General features: G+C 42.3%; 2 protein-coding genes across 3 annotated transcripts; both read right to left on the bottom strand.

Annotated features, from left to right (window-relative positions):
* Positions 1-1,549: 1,549 nt before the first annotated feature.
* Positions 1,550-9,845, bottom strand: rwdd3 (RWD domain containing 3). Of its 2 annotated transcripts, none has more exons than XM_036966802.2 (4): positions 8,394-9,845; positions 6,167-6,633; positions 2,649-2,761; positions 1,550-2,464 (listed from the first exon to the last, which is right to left on the bottom strand). In XM_036966802.2, exons 1-4 carry the CDS (start codon positions 8,476-8,478, stop codon positions 2,353-2,355), a joined length of 777 nt encoding a protein of 258 aa, XP_036822697.1. In that variant the 5' UTR covers positions 8,479-9,845; the 3' UTR covers positions 1,550-2,352. The 2 variants fall into 2 exon arrangements, with proteins under 2 accessions (XP_036822697.1, XP_036822699.1); XM_036966804.2 differs by having other exon boundaries at positions 6,167-6,630; positions 8,394-9,842.
* Positions 9,846-10,238: 393 nt separating this feature from the next.
* On the bottom strand, positions 10,239-23,644 carry LOC110508846 (holocytochrome c-type synthase). The gene is made up of 7 exons (XM_021589699.3): positions 22,947-23,644; positions 22,338-22,489; positions 21,971-22,170; positions 21,492-21,640; positions 21,231-21,350; positions 19,061-19,147; positions 10,239-11,064 (listed from the first exon to the last, which is right to left on the bottom strand). The coding sequence occupies exons 2-7, from the start codon at positions 22,444-22,446 to the stop codon at positions 10,866-10,868; spliced, it is 864 nt and encodes a 287-aa protein (XP_021445374.2). The 5' UTR covers positions 22,447-22,489; positions 22,947-23,644; the 3' UTR covers positions 10,239-10,865.
* Positions 23,645-26,307: the final 2,663 nt, after the last annotated feature.

The following is a 26,307-nucleotide window of genomic DNA, read 5'->3' as shown; positions in this document are numbered from 1 at the left end:
TAGATATGCCTTTGTCGATGGGAATCTTAATTTTTTGTTCAACTGTACACTTTTATTAGCCTTGTACAAACATCCGGAAGTTTTGCGAGATTACATTCGGGTTTCGTGACACGGATACAGCTAACCATTTACAGTGAATTCAGAAAGTATTCAGACCCCTTGACTTCTTCCACATTTTGTTACGTTACAGGCTAATTCTAAAATTGATTAAATTGTCCCCCGCCCCCCAACCCCTAATCAATCAACACACAATACCCCATAATGACAAAGCAAAAACAGGTTTAGGTATTTTTTTAAATGTATTAAAAATAAAAAACTGAAATAGCACATTTACATAAGTATTCTTACTCTTTACTCTGTACTTTGTTGAAGCACCTTTGGCAGCGATTACAGCCTTGAGTCTTACTGGGTATGACGCTACAAGCTTGGCACACCTGTATTTAGGGAGTTTCTTCCATTTTTCTCTGCAGATCCTCTCAAGCTCTGTCAGGATGAAGTCTCTCCAGAGATGTTTGATCGGGTTCAAGTCCAGGCTCTGGCTGAGCTATTCATGGAAATTTAGAGACTTGTCCCGAAGCCAATCCTACATTGTCTTGGCTGTGTGCTTAGGGTCGATGTCCTGTTGGAAGATGAACCTTGGCCCCAGTCTGAGGTCCTGAGTGCTCTGGAGCAGGTTTTCATTAAGGAACTCTCTGTACTTTGCGCCGTTCATCTTTCCTTCGACCCTGACTAGTCTCACAGTCCCTGCCGCTGAAAAACAACACAGCATGATGCTGCCACCACCATGCTTCACAGTAGGGATGATGCCAGGTTTCTTCCAGACTTTCATTTTCAGGTTTCATTTTTTTACAATTTCACCCATATTTAACTAGGCAAGTCAGTGATGCTGGTCTGAGAATCCTTTAGATGCCTTTTGGCAAACTTCAAGCGTGCTATCATGTGCCTTTTACTAAGGAGTGGCTTCAGTCTGGCCACTCTACCATAAAGACCTGATTGGTGGAGTGCTGCAGAGATGGTTGTCCTTCTGGAAGGTTCTCCCATTTCCACAGAGGAACTCTAGAGCTCTGTCAAGAGTGACCATTGGGTTCTTGGCCATCTCTCTGAACAAAGCCCTTCTCCCCCTATTGCTCATTTCGGCCGGGCGACCAGCTCTAGGAATAGTCTTGTTGGTTCCAAACTTCTTCCATTTAAGAATGATGGAGGCCACTGTGTTCTTGGGGACCTTCAATGCTGCAAAAAAAATTGGCACCTTTCCCCAGATCTGTGCCTCGACACAATCCTGTCTCTGAGCTCTTCGGACAATTCCTTCAACCTCATGGCTTGGTTTGTGCTCTGACATGCACTGTCAACTGTGGGACCTTATATAGACAGGTGTGTGCCTTTCCAAATCACGACCAATCAATTCAATTTACCTCATCTGGACTCCAATCAAGTTGTAGCAACATCTCAAGAATGATCCGTGGAAACAGGATGCACCTGAGCTGAAATTCGAGTCTCATAGCAAATGGTATGAACACTTATGTAAATAAGGTATCGTCATTATGGGGTATTCTATGTAGAATTTTTTTTATTTTTAATCCATTTTAGAATAAGTCTGTAACGTAACAAAATTGTGGAAAAAGTCAAGGGATCTGAATACTTTCCGAATGCACTGTATGTAAGCTTGCGAAATCAGGGTGGCTCGCGAGGCTAAAACTGTATGGCTGTTATTAATTTCAGACGCTAGGCATCGGAACGATACGCATCTGTATACAACATCCTAGACGCAATCCGAAGCTAAGGCCTATGATGCAACTTTCATGTAACATCAGCGTTTTGTGGATCACTTTATATAAGTTTTTCTATATGACCTTAACCTTCATGTATTTCATCTGATGAAGAGGTACAAGAAGGAGGAACAAATCTGTCAGGAGTAGAAAGCAAGGCACAACTTTTCAACTAGGGAATAGCCAAAGTGGATACCTGAGCTGGCAAGGTGAAAACCCTGTCGATGTGCTGTTGAGCAAAGCACTTCACAGTAATTTGCTCCAGGGGTGCCATGCAACTATGGCTGACCCTGTATAACAACACATTTCAAAGCACCTATCCAGTGTGTGACAATAAAAAAAAAGATTTGAATAAACTAACAACTTTACAAATCTTTGATTCAAATGGTAGACTTTGCTGCCATCATGTGGATGGTAGAAAAATATTTTGAATACCTTTTACATGTTCAATGCACAAATGTAACCCATAACTGAATGTTAATCAGATGTTTAGATTAGTCCTTCCGTTGACTATCATATGGAAAGTATAAAGTTCACATAATCTGCACCAGTCTGGAAAAGCACGACTTGACAAAAGCCATGATGGCTACGGCAATGTGGCCACAAACTCTTGGTACAGTTTCAATAGTCCAACTTGCTCAAACTCCCTTTGTAGCTCCTCGAGGGACAAAAACTCTTTGATTTCAAAAGATGAGATCCTGTGAATGAGAGAAGAAACACATTGAGGGATGATAGAGTGAGGAGCAGTAAATGAAATCAAGGACTGATTACAGTGAGTTCTTGAACACATTACCAGAGACCTTTATAATGCCCAAATGTACAATTGCAAAATGCCCACGTTATGACACAAATTCATATGGAAAAGCTGAGGAAATCCTTAACCGTTTGAGGTCTGAGACTTGGGTTTCGCAAAGAACTCTCATCATCTTCTCTTTGCATCTCTTTCCTGATGAATCCACATCTACTTTCACAGTTCTCTGGAGATGGATGTATTCCTACAGAAGGAAAACAAACAGTTGTTTGTTTTGGCCTGTAAATATAATGACCTGTGAAACCAGCAGTTAATTAATACTGTTCAAGTACAAGTTTAGCATGGGTAGTAGTTATTCCTGGTTGGCAAATGATGAAGGAGGCAGGGTAATAATGATCAATAAATGTATTGTATGATGTTGCAATAATTAAGGTGCCAAGTCAACATGTCCCAACACTGTTTGTCTGAATTATATTTTCCAACTTTCATATTCAGTTCAACTTTCTGGACATGCACAGTTAATTACTGAACAAAGGAAAAGTGAAAAACAACACAGACATTTTGTGGAATGACATACATACTATGCTTTTTCAGTAATTAATTTAGGTTCAGATGGAGTATGAACACCACATCTTTAAAGAAGTGGATTAGGCCTAAAACAAAACATATTTATGGAGGGGAGTGAATTTGGACAGTGAAGCTACCATTTGTTATTTGTCTCTATAATCCAGCATTTTAGATTTGAGATAATATGTTTTACATTAGGTGACAGTATAGAATGTCACCTATTTTGGGGTATTTTCATACATACACTACCCTATGTATTTATTTGGACAGTAATACTAAAACTTTAAATTTGAGATCAAACGTTTTATATGAGGTGGCAGTATACAATGTTACCATCTATTTGAGGGTATATTAATAGATACGTTTTACCGGTTGGAAATTAAAGCACTTTATGTATCTAGTCCAGCCATTTAAAGGTGTCATAAGAATTCATTTTACTCAATGTTTAGTATTTAGTCCCATATTCCTAGCACGCAATGACTACATCAAGCTTGTGACTCTACAAACTTGTTGTATGCATTTGCAGTTTGTTTTAGTTGTGTTTCAGATTATGTTGTGCCCAATAGAAATGAATGGTAAATCATGAATTGTGTCATTTTGGAGTCACTTTTATTGTTAATAAGAATATAATTTGTTTCTGAACACTTCTACAAGAATATGGATGCTACCATGATTACAGATAATCCTGAATGAATCGTGAATAATGGGTTAGGGTTAGTGATTATGCCCCCAAAACACGATAACCTCTCAATAACCTAGCATTTTTGTGTGTGTGGGGGGGGGGGGGGGGGGGGGGGAAGATATTTATACCTCTAACTTTCTCACTCCCCTGTTGACTTTCATTATTCACGATTCATTCAGGATTATCCGTAATCATGGTAGCATTCACATTAGATGTTGAAATGTTCAGAAACATATTCTAATCTTATTAACAATAAAAGTGATGATTTACCATTCAATTCATGATTTACCATTCATTTCTATTGGGCACAACATAATCAGAAACACAACTAAAACAAACTGCAAATGCACCCAACAAGTTTGTAGTCACAAGCTTGATGTAGTCATGGCATGCTAGGAATATGGGACCAAATACTAAACCTTTGACTACTTTGATAAACTATAAACAAATTTGTTCAAATACTTATGACTTCTTCAGAAGGGGGGGCCTAGATACATAAAGTGCATTAATTTATAAATGGTAAAACAGATATGTATGAAAATACTCTTAAATAAAGGTGACATTCTGTACTGTCGCCTCACATGAAACATTTAATCTCAAATCCAAAATGCTGAAGTATAGAACAAAATGTAACATATGGAAGGGAGTGTACATGACATCATTATATCCAACATATCGTGAAGGTTTACATAGGTTAACATACACCTGAGCCAAATACATTTAAACTCAGTTTTTCACAATTCCTGACATTTATTCCTCAGAAAAATTCCATGTCTTAGGTCAATTAGGATCACCACTTTATTTTAAGAATGTGAAATGTCAGAATAATAGTAGAGAGAGAATGATTTATTTCAGCTTTTATTTCTCTCATCACATTCCCAGTGGGTCAGAAGTTTACATACACTGAATTAGTATTTGTTAGCGTTGCCTTTAAATTGTTTAACTTGGGTCAAACGTGTCAGGTAGCCTTCCACAAGCTTCCCAAAATAAGTTGGGTGAATTTTGGCCCAGTCCTCCTCACAGAGCTGGTGTAACTGAGTCAGGTTTGTAGGCCTCCTTGCTCGCACACGCTTTTTCAGTTCTGCCTACAAATTTTCCATAGGATTGAGGTCAGGGCTTTGTGATGGCCACTCCAATTCCTTGATTTTGTTGTCCTTAAGCCATTTTGCCACAACTTTGGAAATATGCTTGATATCATTGTCCATTTGGAAGACACATTTGCAACCAAGCTTTAACTTCTTGACTTCTTAACTAATGACTTGAGATGTTACTTCAATGCATCCACATTATTTCACATTATTTTCCTTCCTCATGACGCCATATATTTTGTGAAGTCCACCAGTCCCTCCTGCAGCAAAGCACCCCCACAACATGATGCTGCCACCCCCGTGCTTCAAGGTTGGGATGGTGTTCTTCGGCTTGCAAGCTTCCCCCTTTTTCCTCCAAACATAACGATGGTCATTATGGCCAAACAGTTCTACTTTTGTTTCATCAGACCACAGGACATTTCTCCAAAAAGTACGATCTTTGTCCCCATGTGCAGTTGCAAACTGTAGTCTGGCTTTTTTATGGCGGTTTTGGAGCAGTGGCTTCTTCCTTGCTGAGAGGCCTTTCAGGTTATGTCGATATAAGACTAATTTTACTTTAGATACAGATACTTTTGTACCTGTTTCCTCCAGCATCTTCACAAGGTCCTTTGCTGTTCTTCTGGGATTGATTTACATTTTTCGCACCAAAGTACGTTCATCTCTAGGAGACAGAACGTGTCTCCTTCCTGAGCGGTATGACGGCTGCGTGGTGGCATAGTGTTTATACTTGCGTACTATTGTTTGTACAGATGAATGTGGTACCTTCAGGCGTTTGTAAATTGCTCCCAAGGATGAAACAGACTTGTGGAGGTCTACAATTTTCTTTGCTGATTTCTTTTCATTTTCCCATGATGTCAAGCAAAGAGGCACTGAGTTTGAAGGTTGGCCTTGAAATACATCCACAGGTACACCTACAATTGACTAAAATAATGTCAATTAGCCTATCAAAAGCTTCTAAAGCCATGACATAACTTTCTGGAATTTTCCAAGCTGTTTAAAGGCACAGTCAACTTACTGTATGTAAACTTCTGACCCACTGGAATTGTGATACAGTGAATTATAACTGAAATAATCTGTCTGTAAACAATTGTTGAAAATATTACTTGTGTCATGCACAAAGTAGATGTCCTAATCGACTATAGTTTGTTAACAAGAAATTAGTGGAGTGGTTGAAAAACAAGTTTTAATGACTCCAACCTAAGTGTATGTAAACTTCCGACTTCAACTGTACATCATATTCATTATTTATCATGTGTTATAGCTGATCTGAAGAGACGTCATTGCATCAGTTAAAGTCTAAACTCTACACTACCTTGATACTCCTTCTTGCGCCTTGCAGAAGGACCAGTATCAACTTCCCCAAGAACAGCCTTCCGGTGAGCCCCAAATCCGAGCTCCACTTTTCAATTGCCTTTATATATTTTGTTTTGGACCTCATATGGTCTATTAGAAAAAGAGCTATCCACGTCTCCTCCTCACCACCCTCCTCTTGCACCTCCACCAGGGACTGGTCATTTAAAGTAAGTTCAGTGAAGTTCTGTTGGAGCCACAGCAGTAGTTCATGAACCATGGGGTCTGGCTCCAGTGTGGAGGCCTTTTCCAGCAGACTCTGCTTGATGTGTTGGCATTGTTTCCTGGAGAGCTGTTTAGAGCTGACACTTATTTTTGGGACACAGTGGGGGTACTCTGTTGGCAGCTGGAAGAGGAGACTCAAAAGAGTTCTCTCACTGGTGGCTGCTTCCACCTCCATCTGGATGCGGAATACAAGTCCCTTTTCTGCTGTGAAAACACTAACATGTTCAAGTAACTCACAAAACATCACACCACATGTAAAATACTACTAGCTATACATAGCTAGCATCTAGGCTAGCCAGCTAGCTAACATAAAGTAAAAACTCTAGCTACAGTGTACATAATGTATTGTGGAAATGCCAACTCCAAGTACCTTAACACCACAATGATTTCATCCACGGGGTTGAGCGCAGACTAGTTTGGGAAATTAGCTGCCGACACACATGCAGTCGATACCTCAAAATATAAATTCTTAAACCCTTACAGTGTACCTATTCTTGTTTTTACATGCCTTTGTTTTATTTTAAAAAAGTATGGATTTCAGCAAACAATCAAAAACAACCACCGACTGTTTCCTTGTTGAGATTTGCACCGGGTTGCCATCGATGATTGTATTTGACTAGCGTTTTATTTAAAAGTATAGATTTCAGCAAACAAAAAAAGCATGCAACAGAAGACAAACATAGGGACAAGGTAAGGGTTTAAGAAAATACATTTTTGAAGGGTTCCCCAACTGGCGGCTTGCGGGGTGATTGCCTCAAAATAATTTAAAATAATTTAGCAAATAAATATTATTTTAATTGTTGGACGAGTGATTTTAATTTTGGAAATCTGTTCCATAGTATTCCCACGCTTAAGAGAGATATATGTTTTTGCTTCTACATACAGTGAGTCATGTGGCCATGGCTTGCTGTATTAAGCAGGCAGACTGGGATCGCAGCACGTTAGAATGTGCAAAACAAGCAAATTTGAGTGTGGTACGATCATTGGTGCCAGGCGCGCAGGTTCCAGTATCTCAGAAACAGCCAGCCTCCTGGCCTTTTCAGGCATGATAAGTGTCTAGGTTTTACAGAGAATGGTGCAACAAACTAAAAACATCCAGTCAGCGGCAGTCTTGTTGGCAAAAAACAGCTTGTTGGTGATTGGTCGAAAGAGAATGAGACACTGGGCTACACTCCTATCTGCTAAAAACAAGAAGTGGATCCAGTGCGCATGCAACCACAAATACTGGACAATTGAGGAGGGGAACCTGCCTGGTCTGACAAATCCTGGTTCCTGTTGCATCATACTGATGGCAGTCAGGATTTGGAGTAAGAAGTATGAGTCCATGGCTCTATCTTGCCTGCTGTCAACGGTACAGGATGGTGGCAGTGGTGGTGTGGGAAATGTTTTCCGGGCACACGTTAGATCCCTTGATACCAATTGAGCAACATATCCATGCCACAAATAATTCAGGCTGTTCTGGAGCCAAAGCAGTGTCCTATCCAGTTCTAGATGTGTGTACCTAATAAACTGGCCAATGAGTGTATGCGATCATATACAAAATGTAAGCAGGGTTAGAAATTATGTTTTAAATCAAATAAAGTATACAACATGTGTAGTCTAACTGTGAAACACTTACTTAGGGAACCTTCCCAACAATGCTGAGAAACAAAATAGATAAATAATAGAAAGGTAAAACACGTAATAATAAATACACATTGAGTAACAAACTTGCCTATATACAAGTGGAAACAGTCAAATAGTATACCTGTTTCGGCTTCTTACGGTCAATTTGTAGCCTACAAATTATTTGTAATGATGTTCTGGGCTCGACGTCTGAATCTAGTCGATGATCCCTGGCATAGCGATTCTAAGGAGTCGGAATTTCATTTAAAAAAAGTATAATCTGCGCCCAACTCCGTGGATGAAATCATCGTGGAGTTGAGTTACTAGGCAAATCACAGCTAGCTAGCTCAACAATTTACCTGATTTCTCAAGTAGCTCAAATTCGTCCTTTTCACAGTATATTGCTGATAAAACGGACATTTCATCCAATGCCAGCTCAGACATTTCAAATAACAACTGTCATTCAAAATATCTCAAAAGAAATCGGTGCTTCTTTCACTCATTTTGTAAAAAAAATTTACGCGTTAAATGTGTGCTTGTTGTTTATGTCCGATGTACTTCAAGTCCCTATTTTTAGTTCCACCCGTATCCAGACAAGAAACTATGGTCAAGAGAGCTGATTTACTTGTAGTGTAGCTAGCTAGTTCAACTTGTAATTAAAACTACACTACATGACCAAAAGTATGTGGATACCTGCTCGTCAAACATCTCATTCCAAAATCATGGGCATTAATATGGAGTTGGTCCCCCCTTTTCTGCTATAACAGCCTCCATCCACTCTTCTGGGAAGACTTTCCACTAGAATCTGTTGGAACATTTCTGCGGGGACTTGCTTCCATTCAGCCACAAGAGCATTAGTGAGGTTGGGCACGGATGTTGGGCGATTAGGCCTGGCTCGCAGTCTGCGTTCCAATTTATCCCGAAGGTGTTAGATGGGGTTGAGGTCAGGGCTCTGTGCAGGGCAGTCAAGTTCTTCCACACCGTTCTCGACAAACCATTTCAGTATGGACCTCGCTTTGTACACAGGGGCATTGTCATGCTGAAGCATTATTCATCACTCCAGAGAACGCGTTCACTGCTCCAGTCCAATGGTGGCGCGCTTTACACCACTCCAGACAACGCTTGGCATTGCGCATGGTGATTTTAGGCTCATGTGCGGTTAATCTGACATATAAACCCATTTCATTAAGCTCCCAACTAACAGTTATTGTGCTGACGTTGCTTCTAGAGGCAGTTTGGAACTCGGTAGTGAGTGTTGCAACCGAGGGCAGACGATTTTTACACACTACGTGCATCCTGCACTAAGCGGTCCTGTTCCGTGAGATTGTGTAGCATACTAGTCCTGTTGTGAGCTTGTGGCCTACCGTTGTTGCTCCTATATTTTTCCACTTCACCACAACAGCACTTACAGTTGACCGGGGCAGCTCTAGCAGGGCAGACAATTTACAAACTGACTTGTTGGAAAGGTGGTATCCTATGACGGTGCCACATTGAAAGTCACTGAGCTTCTTCAGTAAGGCCAATGTTTGGCTGGGGAGATTGCATGTGTGCTCGATTTTATACACCTGTCAGAAACGGGTGTGGCTGAAATCCCCCCTATTGGGTCAAAAGGGAAATAAAAGTTATCTGAGTTTTTCCCGCTGTGTACCGGAGTCCTCTTTGCTAGCAACATCGGTAAACAGTGTCCTTCGCCCCCGCCTAACGAACACATGCCATTAACAGAACTGCGGGAAATAGTGGGCGAAGGACACTTATCGGTGTGTACTAGCTTTAGCTAGATACCGTTGTCGCTCCCAGAATCTTCTTCTTCTGTGGGGTTTATCGACAGTTGGCATCCAACGTTATGGTGCATTACCGCCATCTATCGTACTGGAGTGATAGTTAAAAAACGGACCGATACAAATATAGAGGGGTACCTGCAGGAATGCCCGGAATTTCGAGGCTACAGTTGCACCCTTCTCAATTGTACCGAAAAACGGTTAATTACTCAGAGCGTCATTATCTGTTCACAATACACATTAATCACATCTGATGGTCAACAATAAATAGCAGCGTGTGATTTTCAGATAGACAGCTTATCTCCAGTTTTCATCTATACAGAAGCTTATACTATACTAAATAAAACAAATAATTTGCCCTGAATTTAACTAAATTATAATTTTAAAAAGGCAACTGTGTGATGCATTGAAAATCAAGCCAAAGAATACACATTAACCTGTTTTATCTGGGACAATACATTATCAATTTGTCTTCATTGAGAGTCCATTCCAAATGGTTGCTTCCATTGACCTGGGAGTTGACGCATTTAGTCATTGGGACACTTTAAATACATGCTACAAACCCACAAATACAGTAGCCCTCCCTTTAACTTAAAACAACACCATACAAACATGCCTTTACTTTAAACATAATACGGGATACAAATAGCACACAGTTCCATTTTATCAACTTAGGAGAAAATATTCACTAAAGAAAAGCCACCAATTAGTATGTCCTCCCAAACAAACAATTTTTATAGTGAGTAAATATACATGTGATTGCGTGTGTGGACTCAAAGTCAATCAAAACAGTTCACTTCAAGCAATGAAGCCAATCTAGCTGTCAATTAAAAGTTGAGTTATTAGCAGAGTGCCAGAGTCTGATACATTAGTACTCCCTCAAATCAATGAATGAGAACATAGAGACGGTATTCAACCCTGTGAATCTTAAGTGGTAGAAGATAGCCTTGTCCCAGATCTGTACGTGATTTAGCCAACTTCTCTGACTATCATTGAATGGCATGACATCATACAGAACTGGGATCAGGCTATTAGTGTGGGGAGTGTTGGGGTTTAAGAGGAGGTCCAGCGCCACCAGGCCACTCTCATACGGTCCCACACGGCGCTGAGGGAGTCAATGGCAGGACGCACGTCCAGGATGGTAAAGTTCTGCTTATTGATCTCACCGCCGTCGTAATAGTCAATCACATAGCGCACCTCCTTTCCACAGCGGTCTACGATCCAGTCGTGCCTGTCAAACGGTAAGCCATACCTGCAAACACAAAATCCGGTCGTATGATCTAGTGTATCACAAATAAAAACAACCAGAAAAAGAGTGCTAGTGGTACTTCTTGGGCTAGGTCTGTGTCAAGAAAATGTATATATTTTTGCATGCAAACTCAGCAAAAAAAGAAACGTCCTCTCACTGTCAACTGCGTTTATTTTCAGCAAACCTAACATGTGTAAATATTTTTATGAACATAAGGAGATTCACCAACTGAGACATAAACTGAACCAGTTCCACAGACATGTGACTAACAGAAATGGAATAATGTGTCCCTGAACAAAGGGGGTTCAAAATCAAAAGGTAACAGTCAGAATCTGGTGTGGCCACCAGCTGCATTAAGTACTGCAGTGCATCTCCTCCTCATGGACTGCCCCAGCCCTCAACCTCCGAACCAACAGGTCCCAGATGTACTCAATGGGATTGAGATTCGGGATCTTCGCCGGCCATGGCAGAACACTGACATTCCTTTCTTGCAGGAAATCACGCACAGAACGAGCAGTATGGCTGATGGCATTGTCATGCTGGAGGGTCATGTCAGGATGAGCCTGCAGGAAGGGTACCACATGAGGGAGGAGGATGTCTTCCCTGCACTGATATTGCCTGCAATGACAACAAGCTCAGTCCGATGATGCTGTGACACACTGCCCCAGACCATGACAGACCCTCCACCTCCAAATCAATCCCGCCCCAGAGTACAGGCCTCGGTGTAACGCTCATTCCTTCAACGATAAACGCAAATCCGACCATCACCCCTGGTGAGACAAAACCGCGACTCGTCAGTGAAGAGCACTTTTTGCCAGTCCTGTCTGGTCCAGCGACGGTGGGTTTTGCCCATAGGCGACGTTGTTTCCAGTGATGTCTGGTGAGGACCTGCCTTACAACAGGCCTACAAGCCCTTAGTCCAGCCTCTCTCAGCCTATTGTGGACAGTCTGAGCACTGATAGAGGGATTGTGCGTTCCTGGTGTAACTCGGGCAGTTGTTGTTGCCATCCTGTACCTGTCCTGCAGGTGTGATGCTCGGATGTACCGATCCTGTGCAGGTGTTGTTACACATGATCTGCCACTGCGAGGACGATCAGCTGTCCGTCCTGTCTCCCTGTAGCGCTCACAGTACAGGCATTGCAATGTATTGCCCTGGCCACATCTGCAGTCGTCATGTGCCCAAGATTAGCAGATGAGCAGGGACGCTGGGCATCTTTCTTTTGGTGTTTTTCAGAGTCATTAGAAAGGCCTCTTTAGTGTCCTAAGTTTTCATAACTGTGACCTTAATTGCCTACCGTCTGTAAGCTGTTAGTGTCTTAACGACCGTTCCACAGGTATATGTTCATTAATTGTTTATGGTTCATTGAACAAGCGTGGGAAACAGTGTTTAAACCCTTTAAAATGAAGATATGTGAAGTTATTTTGATTTTTACGAATTTGAAAGACAGGGTCCTGAAAAGGGGAGGATTCTTTTTTGCTGAATTTATGTAACTTCCATGCAGAACTGTTTACATCAAAAACTCACCCCATGGGGGATGGTAGGGGACGCCATGTGCGACTGACGTGTTTTCCGTTTGCTCCCGTGGTATTCTTAAAGTTTATGTGAATTTTGCAGCAGAACCGTATTTATTTTCAAATATTAATTTGGTGATCCCTTTCCATAAAAACCAAGACTACTTTGCTTCCGAATGTCAGCATGTCGACCAAGCATAAGGCCAAAAGCATGACTTTGAGAAAACCCGGCCTACAAGACCCGCTCTCATCACCGCCCTCTCCTGAGTCTGAGGGCCCGGGGACGCACACTTTACCCGGGGGTGCGGCTTGGCCTGGCGGCGCTGAAATGAACATTCTCGAGGCCATCAAACTACTACGCTCTGAGATAGTTGAAATGAAAACACAGGTGGTTGCTACGATTGAGGCCAGAATACAGGAGGTTTCTGATACTTTAAAAGCAGATTTAACCATCCTGCGGAACGAGACTGTGCCAGCAATCACATTACTCAAAACAACAACTGCGTCACACACTACAACGATTGCAGCACTGGAGACCTCCGCTACCAATGTCTCCGATTTAACTACATCCCTGGAGGCTGAAGTTAAACGCCTAGCTGCGGATTTGAAAAAGGTGAAGGAGAGCTGTGTGAGTTTAGAGGGATTCTCTCGCCGCAATAATCTTAGACTTGTATCGGTCCCAGAGTCAGCGGAAATGTATCGCGCCACGGATTTCATTTCAGGGCTGCTGAAGGATGTTCTTGCCTTAGATGAAAAGCCCCTGATTGATCCGAGCCCACCGGTCGCTGCGCCCAAAGCCCCGGGATGGGGAGAGGCCCCGTGACATAATTCTTCGAGTGCACTTTTTTCATGAGAAGATGGAGATCCTCCGACGAGCCCGCAATACCACTCTGAGCTTTCAAGGACAGAGCTTCTCCATCTACCAGGACTACTCCCCCACTGTTTCCAGGCAGCGCGCCTCTTTCGGACAGGCGAAACGAGTGCTTCGGGACCATCCAAGTGTGAAGTATGGACTGCGATTCCAGGGCCGTTTATGGATATCTCATGAGGGTAAAGACTACACATTTGAATCTCCGGATGAGGCTATGGCTCACATTCAACGTCACATCAGGAAGTCTTGAATATGCTCACAGTTCATCAACTGTTGCTTGCGAACTGTGGATAGTAAGTAACCCACCTGTGGTACAATTATGTTTAGATATAACAGGCTAGTCTTGTATAGTTGGCGAAACTATTCAGGCTTATTTGATGTGATCTAATGTTTTGATCATCTAGTGTGCGTGCCTTACAAGCATTCAGTCATTTTAATTTAATTGTATTAAGGTTTTACTTAACTCCTGTGTCTCTAGGCTGTCTCGCTCACCTATTTAGTTTGTTTACACATTGTCTCAGTGACTCAAAATATTTTTGGTTATTTGTTTACTGCATCCGTTTGCATTGACCCAGTAAACAGTAAATGTCTCGAGGCTACACGGTTTTTGGGGTCTCACTTTAATTTTAAAAGTTTTGAGCGTCATTTATGCCCAGCAAATGTTCAACGTTGCGCACACATAGTTTTTTGGTATTGGTTGTAAGCTGTCTCAGCGTCAACTAGACTACGATTATAATTACTATTATTTTTGATTGTCTTACTACGATTTCCTTACTTCAAATTCGATTTTTGGCTGAGAGCCTTTATACATTTTATTTATTTTCTCTCTCAATGCCTGTTATAAGACTGGGAATACAATTATATACATCTACAAGTGGTGCTTTTGTCATTCCGTTTGCACAAGGGATTCGCCTTTTTTTTATTTGAAAAAAATACATACAAATCTTTATTTTTGCTGCTTGATCCACTAACAAAACGCGACTTTAAAGAGCGGGACTGTGGGTTTAGGTCTAAGACCGCACTCTCACAGACATACTGTGCGAAGAGAACATGTTCTATTTAGGCTTGTACCTCGTTTGGGGAGGTATTGTCTAGGATGGGGGGAGGGGGTGGGGGGGCAGGTTGAATTGTTCAGTTCTAATGTTGTCATTTTGTCTTTTTAGGTTTTTTTACTGGTTTTTTTCTGTACTTTTTCCAAACATTTACCACCGTACATTATTACTCTGAGACAAGTTATTCTGGGGGTTTTGGGCGCTCATTGCTTTTCCATTCTATGCTCTAATGACAGGGTTGAATAACGGGAATGCCCAGAGGGGCCGAAATAATGCGATCAAGTACATTTCATGGAACACGAAAGGGGTTAACAACCCGGTGAAGCGTAAGAGGGTGTTGACACACTTAAAGGGTTTGAATGCAAATATTGCATTTCTACAAGAGACTCACTTGAGGACTGGTGAGCATTTTAGGATGCGTAAGGACTGGGTTGGTCAAGTGTTCCACTCGAACTTTCATAGTAAATCAAGAGGTGCTGCTATTCTGGTTGATACAGCTACTCCCTTTGTAGCTTCTGAGGTTATTGCTGATCCTAAGGGACGATACGTCATAGTAACTGGTGAACTGTTTTCTACCCCTCTTGTTTTGGCTAGTGTTTATGCTCCCAATTGGGATGACACAAGTTTCATTTCTTCCTTTCTGTCTGCTGTTCCCAATTTAGATTCTCATTTGTTGATTTTAGGGGGGGATTTCAACTGTAAAATGTCCCCTGTTCTTGACAAGTCCTCACAAACAAATACAGGCCCATCTAAATGTGCCCTACTTATTCCATCCTTTCTTCAGAAATATGCTATGTTTGAGGCCTGGCGTTTCCTACATCCTACAGATAGACAGTATTCCTTTTATTCTCATGTTCATCAAACATACTCCCGGATTGATTACTTCTTTTTGGACAAAAAACTTCTGCCTAACCTTCGGCAGTGTACTTACGAGAGTATTGTTATCTCTGACCATTCACCATTAGTGCTTGAACTAGAGTTTCCCCAGCGACCTCCTATGTGTTATCAATGGCGTCTCTACCCCATTTTTCTCTCAGATAAGGAGTTTGTCAATTTCATTTCTTCTGAAATCACCTTATTCCTAGAAACTAATTCAACACCAGGTATGTCCTGCTCTACCATATGGGAGTCTCTCAAAGCATACCTACGTGGCCAAATTATTTCTTATACAGCCAACCAAAACAGAGTTCGCTCCCAGCGACTTCGGGACCTGAGCGAGTCCATAGCCACATTGGATGAGAAGTATGCTACGGATCCTTCCTCTGATCTGCATAAAGAGCGCCAACTACTCCAATCTGAATTTGATGAGCTTTCTACCAGGCAAGCTGAACAGTTACTCTTGCGAGCTCGATACAAAGTCTATGAACAAGGCGACAAGGCCAGTAAACTCCTTGTGCATCAGATCCGTAAATCTGAGGCCTCACGTTTAATCCCACAAATAAGGACCCCGTCTGGTGCCACCACAGTTATACATAAAGAGATCAATGATCAATTTAAACAATTTTACTCTGCGCTTTTCACCTCTGAATCCCTTCAAGACCCTTTGCTGATTGACTCCTTCTTTAATGGCTTGAATATGCCTTCAATTGATACAGACTCCCATGACTGTCTAGAAGAAGAATTTACGCTTGAGGAGATTGCAACAGCAGTGTCCGCAATGAAAAGTGGTAAATCACCGGGTCCGGACGGTTTTCCAACCGAATTCTACAGGACGTTTTCTGGTCTGCTTTGCCCATTCTTGTCTCGACTATTTGCAGAGTGCCTTAATACTTCAAAGCTACCGCCTAGTCTTTATCAGGCTTCAATTTCATTACTACTAAAGAAAAACAAAGACCCCCTGGAATGTGGATCCTATCGCCCAATCTCGCTTTTAAACTGTGATTACAAAATCCTAGCTAAGCTTTTAGCCATCCAAATGGAAGGCTTGCTACACCAAGTAATACACTCTGACCAGACTGGCTTTGTGAGAAATAGGCATTTATTTTTCAATATTAGGCGCCTTATGAATATACTGTACTCCCCAGCGTCGGGGGACCCGGAGGTGGTGGTCTCACTTGATGCCGAAAAAGCATTTGACCGCGTTGAGTGGGATTACCTAACAGCTGCCCTTTATAGATTTGGCTTTGGCCCCAAATTCATTGCGTGGATAAAGATTATTTATTTTTCCCCCATGGCTTCGGTACGGACTAATAACTTGTCCTCTGACTATTTTCCCTTGCACCGCGGATCCAGACAGGGTTGCCCACTCTCCCCCTTGTTGTTTGCTTTGGCAATCGAGCCTCTCGCCATTGCACTACGCTCTAATGATGCTATTCAAAGCATAATCAGGGCGGGCTGGGAGCAGAAAGTCTCGCTATATGCTGACGACCTCCTTTTGTTTATCTCCAAACCCGATACCTCATTGCCACGTGCTCTATCTGTTCTTAAAAAGTTTGGATCAATCTCAGGGTACAAGCTGAATCTAGGCAAGAGTGAGCTTTTTCCGGTAAACAAGGCTGCTTTAAAGTGCTCTTTTACAAGTTCTCAGTTTAGGATTGTCCGGGATCAATTCACCTACTTGGGAGTAAAAGTGACAAGGAAATATTCAAATTTGTTTCAGGAAAACTTTGTTGCTCTAGCAGACAGATTAGATTGAAACAATATTTTACTTTTTGGAATTCGCTACCCCTTTCTCTTATCGGAAGGATTAATGTCATTAAAATGAATGTGTTGCCCAAATTTTTATATTTATTTCAATGTTTACCCATTTTTATTCCAAAATCTTTTTTTATTTCACTGGATCAAACATTCATGCATTTTATTTGGGATGGCAAGGTACCACGGATTGGTAGAAAACATTTACAGAAGCCTAGGTCATTGGGGGGTTTAGCTCTACCAAATTTCCAGACATACTACTGGGCTGCAAATTTCAGAGCCGTTCTGTACTGGCTGCAGACTGATCCTACTGGCCCTAGACCACTCTGGGTCCAGATGGAGTCTGAATCGTGTAAACCTGCAGCACTTTCCTCTGTGCTGTGCTCATCTCTCCCAGTGTCCCTAGGCAAAAGGTGTGTCAACCCAATTGTAAAGCAGTCTCTTCAAATTTGGAATCAGTTCCGTTTAGCCTTTAGCCTCCGAGGCTTTTCTCTATCAGGCCCAATTAATCAAAACATTTTATTTCCTCCATCTTTGAATGATGGGGCTTTTGGCATTTGGCACTCACTAGGCCTCTCCTCGCTAGCCCAATTATTCTTTGATGATATATTTGCCTCTTTTTCTCAGCTGCAGGAAAAGTTCAATCTCCCCCAATCCCACTTTTTCCGCTATCTCCAGACTAGAAACTTTGTCAGAGCTAACACACCTGGATTTCCCAATAGGCCTGCGAATACAGCTATAGAGAGCATCTTGGAGCTGAACAAGCTTCCTAGGGGCGCAATTTCAGATGTATATGCAATCATTCATGACTTACAGAACCCTTCTTTGGTGCCTTTAAAGACTCGATGGGAAAAGGATTTGGGGGAGGAACTTGGGGAGGACGTCTGGGAATCTGTGCGGCACAGGGTGCACTCGTCCTCTTTTAGCACTAGACACAGCCTCATTCAATTCAAGGTGGTTCACCGTATCCACTGGTCGGGGGCCAAACTTGGAAGAATATTCTCTGATTTTGATCCTACCTGTGTCAGATGTAAAGTGGAACCAGCCACACTGTTGCATATGTTTTGGGGCTGTCATAAACTGTCAGGTTTCTGGGAATTAATATTTAAATGTTTCTCTGATATATATGACACTGTTATAGTTCCGTCTCCCCTTACAGCCCTTTTTGGAGTACTGCCCATGGGTACCCCCCTATCAAGAATCCAGTCGGACACTGTTGCTTATTCAACTCTTTTAGCTAGACGGCTAATACTACAGAACTGGAAGATGGCAGCTCCCCCATCTTATAAATATTGGGTGAGGGATGTGTTGTGCTCTCTGAAACTAGAAAAAATAAAATTCAACTCACGTGGGAACCCCAAACTGTTTAATGAGGCTTGGGCTCCATTCCGGTCTTACTTTAAACAGTCCATCCTCTGATGGCATTCCAATTAATACTAAAATAAGTCTGTGACTTAAGGGTTGGAGGAGCTTCTCTGTGTTTTTGCTGGGGGGGGGCACATCTTGCCCGAGAAGAGACTGAAGTGTGAGCTTGTTTTTCCCAGTTATTTTTACATTTTGTTCACGCCTACATTAACTATCATTCTATTTTTTTTATTTTTTATTTTAAAGCATTGTAAACTTTATTTTTGGTCCAGTGGAGGGTCGGTCTGTGGCCATGACTCTCTGTGAGTGGTTGCATTTCTCCACCCTTATCCCTTGACTGTTCACAGGAACAATGGTGAGGTGTTTGCTCTGTCCCTGTACTATAGATTGCCCTTTAACCTCTGTAGCCTTCTGCCTGGTGTGTTTAACTTGTCTAAAGTATGGTATCTTTAAAGCTATTTTTTTATTTGTATTTTTTTTCTAGTTGAGTATATTATTTATATTGCTTTGTCTTGTCTGTGTGTGTGTAAAACTTAATAAACAGAGTTAAAAAAAAAAAACTCACCCCATCCAGTGGCGAAATCTGGCTCTAGGAGTGAATTCTTTTGCTTTGCCTCCAAACCGTAACAGGGAGGGTCCGCATGGACATTCCCTAGAAAGAAAGAAATTAAATACAATTCACATATCTGGTATGGCACACATACAGTGCCTTGCGAAAGTATTTGGCCCCCTTGAACTTTGCGACCTTTTGCCACATTTCAGGCTTCAAACATAAAGATATAAAACTGTATTTTTTTTGTGAAGAATCAACAACAAGTGGGACACACTCATGAAGTGGAACGACATTTATTGGATATTTCAAACTTTTTTAACAAATCAAAACTGAAAAATTGGGCGTGCAAAATTATTCAGCCCCTTTACTTTCAGTGCAGCAAACTCTCTCCAGAAGTTCAGTGAGGATCTCTGAATGATCCAATGTTGACCTAAATGACTAATGATGATAAATACAATCCACCTGTGTGTAATCAAGTCTCCGTATAAATGCACCTGCACTGTGATAGTCTCAGAGGTCCGTTAAAAGCGCAGAGAGCATCATGAAGAACAAGGAACACACCAGGCAGGTCCGAGATACTGTTGTGAAGAAGTATAAAGCCGGATTTGGATACAAAAAGATTTCCCAAGCTTTAAACATCCCAAGGAGCACTGTGCAAGCGATAATATTGAAATGGAAGGAGTATCAGACCACTGCAAATCTACCAAGACCTGGCCGTCCCTCTAAACTTTCAGCTCATACAAGGAGAAGACTGATCAGAGATGCAGCCAAGAGGCCCATGATCACTCTGGATGAACTGCAGAGATCTACAGCTGAGGTGGGAGACTCTGTCCATAGGACAACAATCAGTCGTATACAAATCTGGCCTTTATGGAAGAGTGGCAAGAAGAAAGCCTTTTCTTAAAGATATCCATAAAAAGTGTTGTTTAAAGTTTGCCACAAGCCACCTGGGAGACACACCAAACATGTGGAAGAAGGTGCTCTGGTCAGATGAAACCAAAATTGAACTTTTTGACAACAATGCAAAACGTTATGTTTGGCGTAAAAGCAACACAGCTCATTACCCTGAACACACCATCCCCACTGTCAAACATGGTGGTGGCAGCATCATGGTTTGGGCCTGCTTTTCTTCAGCAGGGACAGGGAAGATGGTTAAAATTGATGGGAAGATGGATGGAGCCAAATACAGGACCATTCTGGAAGAAAACCTGATGGAGTCTGCAAAAGACCTGAGACTGGGACGGAGATTTGTCTTCCAACAAGACAATGATCCAAAACATAAAGAAAAATCTACAATGGAATGGTTCAAAAATAAACATATCCAGGTGTTAGAATGGCCAAGTCAAAGTCCAGACCTGAATCCAATCGAGAATCTGTGGAAAGAACTGAAAACTGCTGTTCACAAATGCTCTCCATCCAACCTCACTGAGCTCGAGCTGTTTTGCAAGGAGGAATGGGAAAAAATGTCAGTCTCTCGATGTGCAAAACTGATAGAGACATACCCCAAGCGACTTACAGCTGTAATCGCAGCAAAAGGTGGCGCTACAAAGTATTAACTTAAGGGGGCTGAATAATTTTGCACGCCCAATATTTCAGTTTTTGATTTGTTAAAAAAGTTTGAAATATCCAATAAATGTCGTTCCGCTTCATGATTGTGTTCCACTTGTTGTTGATTCTTCACAAAAAAATACAGTTTTATATCTTTATGTTTGAAGCCTGAAATGTGGCAAAAGGTCGCAAAGTTCAAGGGGGCCGAATACTTTCGCAAGGCACTGTATCATGACATGCACTGGTCGTTCAGGAGTAATTTGAAGCGTCAGTAAAGTGCTTATTAAAGTGCTGTGATTATTATTATTGACGCTGCTGGTCATCTATGAACATTTTAACATCTAGGCCAGGTTCTGTTATAATCTTCAACCGGCACAGCCAGAAGAGGACTGGCCACCCCTCATAGCCTGGTTCCTCTCTAGGTTTCTTCCTAGGTTCCTGCCTTTCTAAGGAGTTTTTCCTAGCCATCGTGCTTCTACACCTGTACTGCTTGCTGTTTGGGGTTTTAGGCTGGGTTTCTGTACAGCACATTGAGATATCAGCTGATGTAAGAAGGGCTTTACAAATCAATTTGATTGATTGAAGTGCGCTCAACCTTACATGGTATTGTCTGAGATGTTGATTGGTTACTCACTTCTTATGGAATTGTTCCCATTTGAGGATCTCCTGCCATGCCTGGTCATTGTTCTGGTTGTGAATCTTGATGATGTTTGTCATGTCTTTTTGACCAAGATCTTCATCCTTCCAGTGCCATCTGTGAAACAATTTTAGTGAGTCAGTACACAACAGTAGAAACCCAAGCCCATAGAGATATAACTATAGGTTCTATCAATTCAATACATTCTATCTCAATGTCCAAGCCATATCTCTTCAGTGTTCTGATAGGTCGACTGACCCTTTCCTCAGCATGGCATTCCAGAACATCTGTTCCGAGGGGTAGACCCAGTTCTGATCTGTACCACCCCGGGGGATCTGGGACTCCTCTCTGTTCACTGACAGATCAAAGGGCTGACCTGGGGCAGGCTGCTGATTGGGTGGCGGCATCTGGATAAAGAGAAATAACAAAACATAACGATGAGATGTAGTCTTCCGGGTTTTAAGTCTCATCAATATATGCTGTAGTGTCATCTATCTCCTAATTGACTTGGTTTGATTCGATTTTAGCCTATTAGTCAACCAGTTCCTGGGTTATGAAAAAAGAGAGGTACACTAAACAACATTTAGTACATCAGTTTATATAAAAACTCTGTAACACTTTACTTTAGTGTTCTTATCACAGCGTAATTATAGTTGTAGGAGTAACAAGTATTGTAATTACATAGTAGTAAGAATTATACACAGTGCATGTAAAAGTATTTTAGCTGCTTTGCGTACCATGTTTGCTATATCGATGTCAGACACAAATTTCTCTCTGTTGGCTGCTTTCATGGGGCACTCCACAAACTCGTATGCCCGATCCTGATGTGTTGGCCCTGCCTGGTCTGAAGCTGGGGCTGTTGGGGGGGCTGTGCTCGCAACCTGGGCCGGGGTGGATGCCTTGTGCATGGGACACTCTGGTGGTGGTAATGGTGCACCTGAGAGGATAGGTCAAAATACATTAGTACAATGAAAAATAATATCTGCTTTGTTATTGCTATGCAAGGTGTGATAGCTGATGGGGTTATGGGTATACATTGCAGACAACAGAGAACCAATAGACAAACACAAACAGTATCAACCTGACACAGCTGAAGAGACTTACTTGGTTTGGTCTCCTTTTGCATGGGGCATCCCTGGGGTGGTGAGCCAGCATAGGGGTGAGCGACCACAAAGCCCTCTGCTTTAACTGTAGAACCAGACATGGGATCCATTCTGCCTGACAAGTTAGTCACTGGATAGGTCTACACCCCAGACCTGTCAGTGATATAACAGATATTAACGTTAAGAAAGAAGAAATGTGTAAAGGGTCATGAATTCCTGCTATGCCTCATAGCTACCTCATCCCACGTCTAGCCTGTTAATTAACCAGTCATACAGCTAATGGTCAAAGATTTAAACAACAGCACCCCTAACTTGTTATTTCCATATGTCTGTAACTCATGACAGTTGTCCTAAATAGGATATTACAGTAACTGTTGAAATTAGCATTGCAACAGCAGCGATTATGTAAATATCACGACTTTGCATGCACTCTGGACCATATCAGCTGCCGGATACCGTAGCCGTAGGACTCCCATCCCATGCTGGTTTGAAATTCGTTTAGAAATGACAGACTAATTTCATGACTAAACTCGTTGCCTATTTCTTGAAATATATAAAGTAAAACAAACGATTTTACTATGGATTAATCTAGTAAATATAAACGTGTTACCTTGATGAAGGTAGCCCGTCTATGCTGCAATGTCGTGAAAGTTAGCAAACACTACACACCCACAATGCATTGGGGGAATGTTCTGGTTACTTTTGGGGTAATCTCAATTGCTTCCACTTCGCGTCCTCTCCAATGAGGTATAAACCGGGATTCCTATGAGTTGTAGCCGCAATGGCGATTCCCATTACTAAACTGCCACATACGCTACAATGGCACAGATATAAAGATGAGTCCTGTATCTATCTCTATGGGTATAACGAACAAAGAACGGTCCACTCGACTCTCTTCAAAACCATTTGCAGAAGGTCAGAAGGAGAGACCCAGACAGCCTTGTCACAATTTACCCATGATACATCACGGTTTTGATGCTCGTGTTCGAGAGCATCAAAACCAAAGCGTTTTTAAACCAATTTCCGGACACGCTTACGAAACAGACCAAGCAGACTAGGCTGGGGATTGAGAAGTCAATTGGAGAAGTTGTTTTTTCCCCCATAGTTGTTCATTTTCTCGAAAGGCACCACCTAAATTCGTCTTAAGAAGTTAAAAATGTTATTACTCCAACCTCTTGAAAGTGACAAACTGACTCGTTTTCATTTTCGTAAAAAAAACAAGTATTTGATTTGACAGCGTGCACACGCGCAGTTCGGCGCGAGAGACACGTTAGTACGACCGAGTTTAGTATCCAACGTCGCCATGACAGCACACAATGGGAATGTCTATTGGAGAAGCAGTTTCTGCCTATCTTCATACTGTACTGTCTTTGTTCGAGAGCATCAAAACCGTGATGTATACTTGGTAAATTATGACAGACGTGAATGATCTAGAAATAATATTGTTATTAGTTATTTAGGATGCAAGGTGATTTGTAGATCAAGCAGTCTCAACTCACCTTTATCCCATTTAATCCCATCATTTTTCCTTACACCCAGAAATCTGCTCCTTTTATTCTCTGTCACCAACGCACAAGATGACCTTCTTATAGCCTTTAGCCGTACCCTTATCCTACTCCTCTGGTGATGTAGAGGTTAACCCAGGCCCTATAGCCCCCAGTTCCACTCCTATTCCCCAGGCTCTATCATTTGTTGACTTCTGTAACCGTAAAAGCCTTGGTTTCCTGCAGAAGCCTCCTCCCTAAGTTTTTTTTTTTCACGGCTTTAGCACACTCCACCAACCCTGATGTCCTAGCTGTGTCTGAATCCTGGCTTGGGAAGACCACCAAAAATGGTGACATTTTTAACTGCCAAAGGGGGTGGAGTTCTGTCATGCTATCCAGGTCTGTGCCCAAACAGTTTAAGTACTACTTTTAAAAATCCACCTTTCCAGAAATAAGTCTCTCACCGTTGCCGCTTGTTACAGACACCCCCCAGCTGCGCCCTGGGCACCATATGGTAATTAATTGCCCCCGATTTATCTTCCGAGTTTGTACTGTTAGGTGATCTAAACTGGGATATGCTTAACACCCCGGCCGTCCTACAATCTAAACTAGATGCCCTCAATTTCACCAATTATCATGGAACCTACCAGGTACAACCCAAATCTGTAAACTAGGGCACCCTCATAGATATCATCCTGACCAACCTGCTGTCTTCAACCAGGATCTCAGCGATCACTGCCTCATTGCCTGCTTCCGTAATGGGTCCGCGGTCAAATGACCACCCCTCATCACAGTCAAACGCTCCCTAAAACACTTCAGCGAGCAGGCCTTTCTAATCGACCTGGCCCGGGTATCCTGGAAAGATATTGACTTAATTCCGTCAGTAGAGGATGCCTGGTTAGTCTTTAAAAGTACTTTCCTCACCATCTTAAATAAGCATGCCCCGTTAAAAAAATGTAGAACAGATATAACCCTTGGTTCACTCCAGACCTGACTGCCCTTGACCAGCACAAAAACATCCTGTGGCATACTGCATTAGCATCGAATAGCCCCCACGATATGCAACTTTTCAGGGAAGTTAGGAACCAATATACACAGGCATTTAGGAAAACAAAGGCTAGCTTTTTCAAACAGAAATATGCATCCTGTAGCACAAACTCCAAAAAGTTATGGGACACTAAAGTCCATGGAGAATAAGAGCACCTCCTCCCAGCTGCCCACTGCACTGAGGCTAGGAAACACTGTCACCACCGATAAATCTACGATAATCGAGAATTTCAATAAGCAATTTTCTACGGCTGGCCATGCTTTCCACCTGGCTAGACCTATCCCGGACAGCAGCTCTGCACCCCCCACAGCAACTTACCCGAACCTCCCCCATTTCTCCATCACCCAAATCCAGATAGCTGATGTTCTGAAAGAGCTGCAAAATCTAGACACCTACAAATTAGCTGGGCTAAACAATCTCTTTCTAAAATTATCCATTGCAATTGTTGCAACCCATATTACTAGCCTGTTCAACCTCTCTTTCGTATCGTCTGAGATCCCCAAAGATTGGAAAGCTGCCGTGGTCATCCCCCTCTTCAAAGGGGGAGACACTCTAGACCCAAACTGCTACAGACCTATATCTATCCTACCTTGCCTATCTAAGGTCTTCGAAAGCCAAGTTAACAAACAGATCACCGACCATTTCGAATTCCACGTACCTTCTCTGCTATGCAATCTGGTGTCCGAGCTGGTCATGGGTGCACCTCAGCCACGCTCAAGATCCTAAATGATATCATAACCGCCATCGACAAAAGACAATACTGTGCAGCCGTATTCATCGACCTGTCCAAGGCTTTCGACTGTCAACCACCGCATTCTTATCTGCAGACTCAACAGCCTTGGTTTCTCAAATGACTGCCTCGCCTGGTTCACCAACAACTTCTCAGACAGAGTTCAGTGTGTCAAATCGGAGGGCCTGTTGTCCAGACCTCTGGCAGTCTCTATGGGGGTGCCACAGGGTTCAATTTTCGGGCCGACTCTTTTCTCTGTATAAATCAATGACGTCGCTCTTGCGGCTGGCGATTCTCTGATCCACCTCTACACAGACGACACCCTTATGTATACTTCTGACCTTTCTTTGGACACTGTGTTAACTAACCTCCAGACGAGCTTCAATGTCGTACCACTCTCCTTTGTGGTCTCCAACTGCTCTTAAATGCAAATAAAACTAAATGCATGCTTTTCAACCGATCGCTGCCCACACCTGCCCGCCCACCTAACATCACTACTCTGGACGGTTCGGACTTAGAATATGTGGACAACTACAAATACCTAGGTGTCTGGTTAGACAGTAAACTCTCCTTCCAGACTCATATTAAGCATCTCCAATTCAAAATTAAATCAAGAACCGGCTTCCTATTTCTCAACAAATCATCCTTCACTCATGCTGCCAAACATCACCCCCAAATCCAATTCCTCCTTTGGCCATCTTTCCTTCCA

Source organism: Oncorhynchus mykiss, chromosome 28 (assembly GCF_057628025.1).
Source record: "Oncorhynchus mykiss isolate SJ-2025 chromosome 28, ASM5762802v1, whole genome shotgun sequence".
Classification (NCBI taxonomy): domain Eukaryota; kingdom Metazoa; phylum Chordata; class Actinopteri; order Salmoniformes; family Salmonidae; genus Oncorhynchus; species Oncorhynchus mykiss.
Note: the sequence above shows the minus strand (reverse complement) of the source record. Positions and strands in the feature narration are given on the sequence as shown.

Bases quoted from the DNA above. Each gene is read 5' to 3' on its own strand.
- rwdd3 (XM_036966802.2), bottom strand. From the start codon at position 8,478: ATGTCTGAGCTGGCATTGGATGAAATGTCCGTTTTATCAGCAATATAC. The intron at 2,762-6,166 runs GTAGTGTAGAGT...TTCCTTCTGTAG, and splicing joins GCGCAAGAAGGAGTATCAAG to GAATACATCCATCTCCAGAG. The intron at 2,465-2,648 runs GTTAAGGATTTC...TCTCATTCACAG, and splicing joins CAAGTCTCAGACCTCAAACG to GATCTCATCTTTTGAAATCA.
- LOC110508846 (XM_021589699.3), bottom strand. From the start codon at position 22,446: ATGGATCCCATGTCTGGTTCTACAGTTAAAGCAGAGGGCTTTGTGGTC. The intron at 21,641-21,970 runs GTACGCAAAGCA...CTCTTTATCCAG, and splicing joins ACATCGATATAGCAAACATG to ATGCCGCCACCCAATCAGCA. The intron at 11,065-19,060 runs GTGAGTTTTTTT...TTGTGTTTGCAG, and splicing joins AGATTTCGCCACTGGATGGG to GTATGGCTTACCGTTTGACA.